The following is a 12525-nucleotide window of genomic DNA, read 5'->3' on the forward strand; positions in this document are numbered from 1 at the left end:
GGTTTGGCAAAGCAAGCACTGAAAATAGCTGGTCCTTGTGTCTGCATTTGTGTTTTGATCTACTATGTGTTACACTAGCCTGGTTTTTAAAACATTTAATTGTTTTTAAAATTATGTTCTAATATAAGAACCTTATTTCAGAGCTAAGACACCCCAAGAATGGTTATTTAACAATACCAGGGTATATAATGAGCTCTTTTCAGTAATATCAGCAGCTATGCTTCAACAACCTGTCACTTTAACTTGATCTATTCTTGTTTTATCTGATAACTGTCCCCATTTGTGAAAAGTCAGGCCGTACTCATGTTGTTTTTTTTTTATTTTCCTTTCCAGAAACCAGGATATAAACCTGAGTGTGTGGATTTGTGTGGTGCTCGCATTGAGTGGACCTCAGAGAAATCCAGCAGAAAGAATGTCTTTCAGGTAAGAGGCAAAGCATTCCACTGCTCATTTGAGTCTGAACTCTGTGAAGAGGTAGGTTTTATTTCCTTGGTTTTAATAACTAGAGCCTGATTTAATACAGCATTTTTCTTACCAGTAAAGGAGTGCAACACTTTATCCAGCATCGGTTTACTATTTTTCTAAGAGACGGATTTCTGATGACTGAGTCTCCTAAACACTTGAGAACCTGTTGATTTATTGATTAATGCTCTATATTCAATTTGTTTTTAAAACTTAGTAGGTAATTGCTTTGGGTTCAGGCCTAGAATCTTGACCTAGAGGACTTCCATAAACACAACTTCTTCAAACTGCTTATACAAGCACGGCTCCAACGCAGTGTGGTTACTCTGTTTATTTTTATTGCTGCTCAGGGTCCTCAGACGGTGATGACCCAGGTTCACTTCTGTGAGAGGAGGGGAGGATTTTAAAAGCTTGCCTCTGTCAGGGCCAGCAGAGTAGGACATGTATTTCTCACAGGACTATTCTTCATTGATGGAAAATAATATTATTTAATTCCTTCATCCAAATCCCATTGAATTGAAAGGGAGGATCAAGGCCCAAGAAGATGAAAGGAGGGGAAAAGCATTACTGCAAGGTTAACATTCCAGGATCTAGGGGCTAAAATAGTTTATTGCAACATCTTCAGGTTTTGGACGTAATCCAGCTCCCATGAATATCAGTAGAAAGGATTTGTTGTTTTTTTCTGTTTCACTAAATGTTGCATCAAGCCACATCAAAATATTATTCTCTGTGAGCCGAGTTGTTTCCCAGAGTTCTAACATTTAAAATGTTTAACAATACAAGCAATAAAGGGGGGAGAAAGGCAGAAGGGAACATGTCAGGGTCAGGATCCTGTTAGTTTACCAGAGAGTCCTTTGGCATCATGACCAATGAAACATGCTGGAGGAACCAACTGTGTCTGGGTCTGGGGTGGAATTAAAAAAAACCACTACACATTAAAAAAACCCCTAAGGGCCTGTACGTGGCTTCTTAAAAAGAAATCTCTTTGGGTCAACTGGGTGTTACAGAGGCTTTTTCAAGGTTTATTTTTCTAGACATCTTTCTAAAGCACATGCAATATTTAGAAATATTCCTTTTTTTCCAAGACAGCGAGACTTATGCTTCTATACCCCCCACATCTTTCAGGTTGTCTTGAGACAACACTTGGGGCTTTGTCATTTCCTAGGTATTTTTAGAATAAATATTTTGGTTTTGCTGTCAATCTTCAGCTTTTCCACTTGGAATGTGATTAAGTATAACCTTAGCCTTCACTCCTGCAACCCCCTGAGCACACTGACAGGTCTTCTGAGCTTCTAGGGTTTATTTCTCACTTTGCAGTAAGCAAAATTCCCGTTTGGAAATGCGTCTTGGAGCGGTGATTCATTGCAGCTAATACATTTCCAAAGTAAAGACAAACGAAGCTCTGTTATTGATTTCCCAAACTGGTGCTATGAAGGCTCTGCAATGCATTTTCTTCTCACTTCTGTTCATGTGAGGTGTAACTCCACTGAATCAGAATAATGTGAGAAAGGAAACTCATGCACTACTGTTTGAACCCATTAAAATGTGTCTTCATCAAGCCAATAAGTGAGTGGGAGAGACATTAAGAATGGGAAAAGCATGGGAGGAAGGACATATGTTAAGACACATTTTGAAAAGGGATGGAGCATTGTTTAGACAGAGAGCTACAAGAAGATTGTGCCAGATGGTAAGAGCGAAAGAGGAGAAGGCTTTGGCACCAGTAGTGGTGACATTTTGGGGAAGGAAGGGACTTGAACGAGACTGGTGCTACATGAGCAGATAGAGTGGGAAGGGGACTGGAGAGGGAGCGAAGATTTGTGAGATAGTCTGGAGGGAATCCAAGGCGAGTTCGAAAGCGGAGAGGTCAGTTTGTACCTGGAAACTGAATATTTCAGGAAACACTTCTTCTGTGATCTACTTATTCCTCGTGGGTGGGAATAAAATTGATAGTGTGTATCTACTTATTCATAGGTTTGCTCCAATGAAAACAACATGGGCGGCTTTCTTTAATGTTTTTTTTTTTTTTTTTTTGCAACCTAAATATACACACATTGCATTGCTATTTCATTAAATACATTAGCTGCTTAACTCTGAAATGATAGAAATAAGTATAATTATATTTTCAAAGCCCATCGAAATATAGTTGGCATTTTGTTTCATTACTTTCTAATAAAACCTTCTTTTCTCATTCAAACAGAGCAGTGGTTGCTTCATGCTAATATGTTGTATTAGGAGTAGGTACAGAATTTTGAGTTTGATTTAGCCAGGGTGCTCAATTTGAGTTCATGAATTATAGATCATAAATGGAAAATTACTATTGAAATTTTGGGTTGAAGAAAAAGAAGGAAATCTTGGATCTAAAGTCTAAGCAGATGACAGTTAATGGATAGCAGCAAGGAGATGGAGCATAGGAGTATCATAAAGAAAAACTAATTGGAAACATGATCGATGCAGTGAGAAAAAAAAAAGAGGAAACTGCAAGTAAATGATATTCAGGCAGGAAGATTTGGGTTTCTGGTCTTGATCATGATGTTTTCAGCAGTGTTACTCATTTTAATTGAGCTACTCCCTTTTTAACAGGATAAGTCTGATCTGTCTCACACTATCCAATTTGTGCATGCAATCTATTTCTATTCTTGATTAACACATTATGTGGGGTTTTTTTCCCCCCCTCAACTTTTCCTTAATAATAACTGAAAATATGCACATCTCATAGAATCTCCTGATTTCCTTCCATTAATTTTATTGGTGATGTAGCTGGCACCAAGGAAAAGACCTGGTTGGAAACAATTTCCCATGATGTGGGGAAAGGTATCAGCCTGCAGTGAGACACGATGCTGTTTGTTCTTGCTGGCTGAGTGATGTGATGCACTAGGTCTTCATCGGAGGAGTGCTGAATAAAAGAAGATTTATGTTCAAATCACATGCTTTAAATATTTCTGCTAAGTGCTAGTTTGCTCTTTGGTGTTTAGCCTGAAATTTAAAGCACTGAGGATTAAAAGGATTACAACATAATCTTAAATAATCCTAAGTGTCATTTACAGAGAGATGGTTGTAATAACTAAATAAAACCATGTTAAGGGATGGCAGTGTTGTCAGTCAGCAACTGGAACAGAAACAGTGCCTGTGTCACTTTGTTGTTCTCCTCTTGCCTTTTTTTGGCTTAGTTTGATATTGGGTAGGTGTGTTTTGATGTGAGTTATCAAAAAAGAAAATAATTTAATGGGCTGCCTTTCAGTCAGTATGATATGGCTGTTGAAACCCCAGCAACTAGGACAATTTGCAGATTTTTTTTCCAATATTCCATATTTCCTACTTCTAGTAAACTTTTCAACTGGATCTTATTCTTTCCCCTATTTTACTCAACCTTTACTCTAAGTCAAGCAGTCTTTTAATTTCAAATTCAGCCCAGACTCCATGGAAGATGTACTCTTGACATCTTGAGATGTACTCTGGAGTTTTAATTCTGGGGGTTCATTAGCACAAAGTCCTGTGGTTGTACACTATTTCATTGAAGAAGTTTTGGGAGATTCCTCTCAGATAATTCAAAAAAAAGAAAAGGAAAAATAGAAGAAAGGTGAAAAGTACAAAAAATGTTTTGAGCAGCATAATTATGAATCGATGAAGCTGCTTTGTTCTTGTAATAGCACCATTCATTTGCTAAAAGGCATTTTTTTTTATTTCTTTAGTCATAATTTTACTCTATTCACCAAGTTCACTTTTAGGAAGGTTTCATATGAGGAATTTCTGGAGTTCTATGGCTGGACTCTTGCCACAGATGTGGTGTGATACCGTTTCTGGTTTCGGTGCACTGCAGCTGTAAGGGGTTACTCAATCCTACACAACTAAGAAGTGTAAGTGTGTTTTACAAATAGAGAAAGCTGTGTAAGACCTGCAGTATTCCAACAGTGAGACAGCTGAAAGTACAACTGCACCTATGTGTAAGATGGAAGAATTTATCTTGCAGCTGTTTCATATATAATAACATTTATGGTGCTGATCCTGGGTAACTCCCTTGTCCTTGAAGCTCTCCAGCTTTGTCCAGGCATGTAATCTGAATGATAAGCTATTTTGTTCTACATATTATAGGATCAGGATAGTATCTGGATGCCTCCCAGGAATGGTTTAAGTCACTGCTTTTTGCCATGGGAGGGATCATTTTTGTTTCCATGATCTCTCTAGAGGAATCACTGAGAGTGCAGTGTGGAGGGGCTTGGGTTGGGATTGGTATTTGGGTTTCATGATGTGTTTTTAAATAAAAATTCTACACAGAGGAGGGAAATCTCAAAAAGCCACCTTGAAGTCTTGTGGTGGTCCTTATCAGCAGCTGGAGCATGTTGCCACTCAAAACCTATCCCAGAGTTAGTCCCATTTCCTGAGCCTGAGAGGGCTCTTGCTTTCAGCTCCAATGAGTTGTGCAGGAACCTTTGCTGCCTTTGAATCTGCTGTGCATTTGATGGGCCTCTTGTGAGCTTAAAACAGTGTTTTGTCCACTTCTGGACCTCACTGCTGTGGCTGGGGTTTAATTTTTAATCCAGACATCTGAATATGTTCTTGCTTAATTAAGAGGTTTGGCCATGTCACACAGTCATTGGGTGGTGTCAGAAAGAGGTTCTTTAAATAACAAACTTATAATTAGTTTATAAAAAAAAAACCCACAAAAAACAAAACAAAACAAAAAAAACCAAGAAATTGTTTTTTAGCTTCAAATGAAGTGTGGTCAGCAGTTTGAGGGAGGTGGGACCCACACTTTGAGCACCTGTTCCAGGGCAAAGGGAAATGGTTTCCCACTGCCAGAGGGCAGGAATAAATGGGATATTGGGAATTAATTCTTCCCTGTGAGGGTGGTGAGGCCCTGGCACAGGGTGCCCAGAGAAGCTGTGGCTGCTCCTGGATCCCTGGAAGTGTCCAGGGCCAGGCTGGACAGGGCTTGGAGTGCAAGGTGTCCTACCCATGGAATGAGACCAGTTAAGGTCCCTTCCAATCCAAACCATTCTTTTACATAAATACTCTTTTTATTGTTGTAGGTAGGAGATCTTGAACACAACAATGTGGAGCAGCCTCACAGTTGTGGTTCTAGTTCTCTCTTTTAAATGGCTTGTAATGACCTTACTGGCAAAGCTCCTGCCAAAATATTCAGTAAAACCTAATCAATGAATGCCAATAATCTTCTGATTTCTCAACATGTCTACTACTTTGTTGTAACCTAAATCCAGCAAAACCCATTAGTTTTTTTTATTGCATTCACTTGTCTCGTTCTTAATTTCTTTCATTCTGAATACTACATAAGATTTAATGTATTTTTGGTGATCAAAACAGAAAAGTGACAGTAAATAGTGAAAGAGGAAAACCAGCCTTGATTGTGAAGAAAGTTCTGCAGGAACTAGAAAATTGCACACAATATGCATTTTAAACCTTATATAATTGAGAAATCACTTTGGATTCTAAAGACAATAATATGATACTTTAAGGTGATGAGGAAGACAGACCTTTAGTGATTCTTGGTAATTTCATTTTTTTGTTATTTAATTTATTTTTGTGTATGAGAAAGATTTAACTGTAAGCACTTCACCTGTGTTGACAGTAACTGCTCTTGGGACCCAAGGAGGTGCTGGGGTGTCCCTGGTTAGTAAAGAGCAAAACAGGCAGAAAAATCAGGTGAGAAAGGAAAAGATCCTTAATTAATTGAGAATAAGCAAGAGCCTGATAACTGGAGCAGTCTGGAATATGAAGTTCTACCCTTGTTCAGAAGAGCTGGGTGAGAAATGGTGAGGCTTTGACCTTCTCCCACCAGTGTCTCGCTCTTCAATCTGATGTTCCTCGTGTTAATCCCAAGAGGACATATGGAAAATTAACTGGAATTCAGATTCCTCAGTAATCATGGACATAGAAATTGTTGATGTGATTCATGTTCTAAGGAACACTAGGTAATAAAGCCTGTTTTCTCCCCCCAAAAAAAAGTGACAGAAAGAGGGACAGATGTCATTAACACTGTGGTACAAGCAGAGCTTTACACAGGACAGGAAATGCAAACTGTGAGAACTTCGATTTCATTTGTATTGGAAACCTTAACAAAAATGAAAACAAAAAAAACCAAACCTTTTCTATAACATAGACAAACATATTTCAGTGTTTTGATATTTCAATACTCAAGCTAGAATCAATTTGGAAAAAGACAAGCAATCAACAAGAATGGGGGCACTTGACAGGCAGCAGTGTGCATTTAAAAATATTGGGAAACTGAGTCTTCAACCTTTCTAATAGAAATTCAAGGAACTTCTCATCAATTTAACCTCCATTATGGAATTTCAAGGATTTTAAGGAACAGAAACTTTATTCATAAAAAGGATTAAATTAGAAGTGCAACAAAGTCATAGTTAATCTGTTTCTCTAACTTGCTGTGGTTTCTGAATTGGCTTTAGGGTAACACAAACCCCTCAGTTAACTAAGTCAGAAAGGTCTTGTATAAGGCTACAAAATCAGAACATTAGTATTTTGTTGTTGTTATTATTATTATTATTATATTGAAATCCTAATTTCCACTTTTTTATGATGTGAAAAAGTTGTTACTTTTCAGCAATAGTGAGGTAAACTCCTGATAAGCAATATTTTGTTATAGTTGTCTTCTTGAAATAAGATTCTAATTTCTCAAAAAAACTTTGGTTGATTTGTAGCTAAATATGATCTTACCTAGGCAGATTTTTTTTTTTTTTTCCTTTCTGTGCAATTATGGTCCTAAAAAAAATTCAGGAAAAATAAAATCTCTTGAGAAGTTTAACTTCAGCAACCCATGGAGGTGTTGGAATGACTTGAAAGCCTGGCTGGAGCAGAAGCTGCCCTGAGCAGGGTGCAGTGGTGCTACTGTGGCACTGCACATCTCTGTGTGCTACCCACTGCAGGCCATGGCCTGAGGTCTCCCTAAATGCTGGACAACTCCAAAATCCAATTGATAGGCAAGCCTAAATTTTCCATGAGACCAGCTGATTTTAAAAACTCGCAATCTGTATTCCCCCAGTTTGACATTATGTGTATGTAGAAGTCTGCCTGCTGAAAGTGATTATTTTAATAGCTCTCCATGCTTTTTAAGAGCCCATCTTTTGGCAAATCCAAGTGCTGATACGTGAGTGCCTGTGATAGGTAGGAGTGTCTGTGTGTGCTCATACACATGTGCTTCTCAAGAAATTATCTGAACCACTTAGCCTGTGACAGCCACGCTTGCAGCTTTCACAAGTGCAGATGTTATTTGTCCATCAGAAAAGAAAATATTTATTTCAAGCCACAGGCATTTTCTGTGCCGCAGAAATAAAACATAGCAGCAGTTAATGCTTAATGTGCGTGTGACATAATTTTGTCGGGGACAGAAGCACGGCTGAGCACAAGGACCTGGACAAATCTGAGAGCAGAGGAAGCACCTTGTGCCTTGGAAAACGCCAGCCCCACATGAGAAAGCAACCCGGGCAGCGTGACAGAGGAGCAGCTTATTTTTCCCATTGTTTTTCTGGCCGAATTCACGGCGGGTTGTGCAGTCGGGGAGGGAGGAGGGGGGTTCGAGCGATGTTATTTTGTTTTGCAGCTGAAGGAGCGAGCGGCGCTTTGCAGCTCCCGCATGCGAAATGGGCTGCAGCCTCTGCTGCATTATTCATAAACATATTGCTGCCATCTCGTGGGCAGCGCACGGGCGGGCAGGGACAGGGACCAGGGATCGGGCAGGGACACTGGATACGGGCAGGGATGCAGGCAGGAATGGGGACAGTGGAAGTGGGCAGAAAATTGGGCAGGGATGCAAGCAGGGCATCGGTCAGTGGATGTGAGCAGTGATTCGGGGCAGGGATGCAGAGATGCAGACAGGGCTTCGGGATGTGAGCAGGGATTCAGGCAGGGATGTAGACAGGGATGCAAAGATGCAGACAGGGCATCGGGCAGTGGATGTGAGCAGGGATTCAGGGCAGGGATGCAGAAATGCAGACAGGGCATCGGGCAGTGGATGTGAGCAGGATTTCAGGCAGGGATGCAGACAGGGCATCGGGCAGTGGATGTGAGCAGGGATTCATTCAGGCAGGGATGTTGGCAGTGGAGACAGCTAGATCTGCCCAGTCTCTGCCCAGTGCTTTCCCTTTCTCATCCCACAGGGCATTCTGCACCCATCGTGGTGACACTGAGCATTTTAAATCATCATTCAGCCAAAATCGAAACCTGGTTGAGTAATTCAGACTATTAACTGGTCTAGAGGAAGATGTCCCTGCCTAGCGCAGGGGTTTGGAACAGATGACCATTCCCTTCCTACCAAAACTATTCTGCAATTACCATTTATTTAACTGGTTTCTGAATCAACTAATATTTCTTTTTTTAAATAATATTCCCATAGACCTGTGTTCTTTAAATTATTCCTTAGGTAGTAAATTTATGTTTTGAAATGGTGATTATCTTCTGATCAGCTGATAGGGAAAACGTAAATAGCTTTACAAGGAGAGCTGGTTCAAGATAAAGCATGTAATGAGAATTATGGCTACAGATAGTCAGCAGGGTAAACCTGATAAAGCACCTCTGATGTGAGTGTGGCTCTTGGTGCTGTGTTTTGTGCACTCATGGCCTGGAGAAAATGGCATTTTCTTAGTTCTGGAAGTCAATAGCTGAAAGAAAAAATGCAAGAAATGCACAAGAAGGCAGAATTTCCTATTCTTTAATAGTTTAAGATTTAGTGCTTCTCCTAACTGAAAGCAGTTAAATTAATTTGAGAGCATTGTGGTTTTTCATGGTTTTTTTTAACTTAATGTAAACTAATATGAACAAAAAAAAAGGTATCTTGATAAGTGCCCAAACAATCCCTAAATTTATCAAACTCTAGGGGGGAAAAAAAAGAGAGAGAAAAACGAATCCTAAATGAACTCACTCAGAGATAATCAAATCTGACTTGTTTATATGTTTGGTGCTGGTATTTCTGTATTCAGCCACTACATTTTTTAAAATCTTGGCGAAGCCACTTGACTCCATTTTTTTGTGTTTCTCTTTAACGACTGAGGCAGATATTTGGAATTGGCTGGGCATGGGGAGCCTTGGCTGTCCTCTCTCTGAATTTGTGTACAGAGGGATGCCAGAAGAGGAGTTTAGGATTCACATTTTTTTTGTGTAGGAGTGATTTCTTTGTGGACAGGATGTTTTTTGGATGCTTGGAGGTGTTATACGGACAATAGGAGGCAATTTAAATGCGAGGGGAGAACTGCAGGCAGTGACCTGCCCTCTCTTTTAGAAACTACACCTCTGGTTTTCAGCAGAGCAGGAATTCCTAAACTGTGATTCATGGACCACTAATGGGATGGGGAGACTTTTTGAAATGGTAATGCCAGACCAGACAGCATGAGAAGCCATTTAAGGTAGTTCCCAGATGAAAGGAAAACCCACAAGAACGTTTTCCACCAGGGACCCTGACTTTTCAAACCTCCTCCTCAATTTTATTGATTTTGAGGATGTGCCTCCAATTGATCCCAGTTAGAGACTATTTTTATGTGGATTATGAGAGTTGTTAAAAATTTGAGATTAAGTTCAAGGACTGGATTTCATGAATCCTGGGGTGTTGAGGTTTTTTACTGTTAAGAGGTTTTATTGGGGTTTTTTTGTTGGTTTCATCTTTTTTTTATTAACTTATTTTTATTTTTTGTTTTTCCTTTCATAACATCTACTCTGATTTGGGGTAAATAAATTCCTAGGAATTTCAGCCACTGCATCTGCAATTGCATCTGTAAAACACAGTGATCCAAGAAGTTTAGCAAACATTTTCATTGGCAAACAGAGTTGCAAGGAGAGGATGTGGTTTGTTTACCATTTAGTTTAGCAATAGTCTATCAAACTTAAATTATCAGACAACTTTAACACTTAAAATCCACAGCACTTCAGTCACCCCCCCTTCTTTTTTGTCCTCATAATAGTCATGATTGCTACAAATACATTATTATTTGAAATTTTAATATACTTAAAACCTAGAATGTATTTAGCCTCCCTCAAATCAGAGTTTGCAGGTAAATTGTCACAGATTGAGCTTTAAACTAATTTTTTCTGGAGGCAAAGTGTGCATTTGTATACGTGAATATTTGCATGAGAGCACGTTTTAATTTGAGAAAATGAGAGCCAATTACTGTGATTCTCTTAAGTAATAGAATAATTATTATTATTTTCTATTATTTGTACATAGTCATCACTAGGTGGAGGCATACTTTACATATTCTATTGAACATGTCATCTGTTATGGACTGAGATGAATTGCACTGATACTGCAGAGTTAAGTGAATGATCCCATTTTTACCCTGAGCTGTTGAAATAACCTGTTACCACCCATGCCCAGCTCTCAAGCAGACTAAGCAGACTTGAGTTTCAACCATTACTGCCACTGAAAAACAATTAAAAATGGATAATTTTTAATCATGCGCTGCCAGAAATGCCTTGAATTAATTCAGAAAAATTGATAATGTGTGATGAAGTTAAAAGGAGAAAACAAAGCAGGGGCCACAGAGCAAGAGATTGAAAGGACAAATATCTATTTATTTCAATGCCTCAGCCTGCAGTACTTAAATCAATATTCAGTGGATTGACTGGCTTTTTTTACTTCTCATTTATTTATGGTAGCCAAGTCCATTCCCTGTCCATACATACCTCTCTATGGGGCTGACTGTGCATGTTGGATTTTGTCTGGGGGTCACAAAACTTCCTCAATTGATGTTCATACACTAATTTCACCCAAACTCCTCTGATTTACCCTGGGGGGTAGTTGTTACACATCTGTGCAGGGGTAAATAGTACCATGATTCTATTTCTTCTTTCTTTTTGAGTTGGTAGGGCTGAGTGAGGTGGTTCCTGGCTGGCACAGCCCAAGCCTCTTTGAGAGGCCACAAAAGGAAATTTTGGGTGTGAATGTAGGAGTCTGAGATAAGAACTCTCTTCCTCCATACTTGAAACACTATGTTAGGACTCTGCAGCTTTTAATACCCCCTGAGTTTTACTGTTGGAGAAAGGAGGCTCATGGCACTAAGATTAGAAAGAAAAAATACAATTTATTCTGAAAATAATCCCCATTTTTGGGGGGTATGGCACACATTGTCTTCTATCCATGCTGAGAAAAGTGGGGTGAATACATTTTTACAGCTTTGCCATTTCAATATATTTCAGGGAATGGAGTTAGGATTGTTGAGAGATATTTCCTGAGCTTTGCAGCTTCTCCTACACCCCCAAACTGTCTCAGTGGCCATTGCTGTGACTCCCAACTTTGTCACCTGGCTTAGGATGCTCTACCTCTGATGGCCTGGGCTCCTCCATCCCCTGGGATTGACTTAACCAATTCCACCCTGGGAATAGACCCTTCCATGAAGTGTAACAGACAGAAGTGTAAAAACACTGTAATACACCTCAAATATGCCTCCCTTGTGTTTGGTTTGTTGTTTGTCTTTTTTATTTATTTTTTTTTCTTCCCTGTATATTATTTTTTTTTAATGATTTGGAATCACACTTTTAATAATTATATTCACAATCTAAAAGTAAATAAACATTGTGTTTAGTGCTCGAGGAATTGCCAACCAGCACTCAGGAAAGTATGTCCAGCAATTTATCAGCATGTAGAAAATAATTATAGCAATATTTTGAAATGCATTGGTTGTAGTTTTGTTTTGATTTATAGAATGTAAATAGTCAGTTTTGATTCTTCTGTTTCAAATGACTTTTTTGGAAGTAAGGCTTTTGAATAAGAGTCCCTCAAACCAAGCTGTTACTCCTGGGAAATTCTGTAGTGGTATGTTACTGGCATTTGAAAAATGCACACCTTCTGAGAAAAAACAGGAAAATTCTGTCAGACAGACTGATGGGAATTCCCAAGTTTGGAAATGCAAGTTCTGTTGGAAAACAATGGCAGCACAATTCAGCTAGGGCTGCAGTTGGAGTGAAAAGGAACATGTTTTCACCATTGCATACATTTTTCTCCTTTTTCTTCTTTTTTATTTCTTTTTTTTTTTTTTTTTTTTTTTTTTTTTTTTGTGTGTGTGTGTGTGTGTTTTGTTTTGTTTGGATTTTTTTTGTTGTCGT

At 39.0% G+C, this 12525-nt stretch overlaps 1 protein-coding gene across 3 annotated transcripts in view; it reads left to right on the forward strand.

The window, feature by feature from the left end:
• Positions 1–12525, forward strand: part of ARHGAP15 (Rho GTPase activating protein 15) — a 321355-nt gene that overhangs the window by 56564 nt on the left and 252266 nt on the right. For all 3 annotated transcript variants that reach the window (XM_079311046.1, XM_079311047.1, XM_079311045.1), the window contains one exon: positions 334–423. In XM_079311046.1, the coding sequence (XP_079167172.1) occupies positions 334–423 (90 nt within the window). The remainder of the gene's footprint in view (positions 1–333; positions 424–12525) is intronic.

This window comes from Erithacus rubecula (genome assembly GCF_903797595.1).
Source record: "Erithacus rubecula genome assembly, chromosome: 8".
NCBI lineage: Eukaryota > Metazoa > Chordata > Aves > Passeriformes > Muscicapidae > Erithacus > Erithacus rubecula.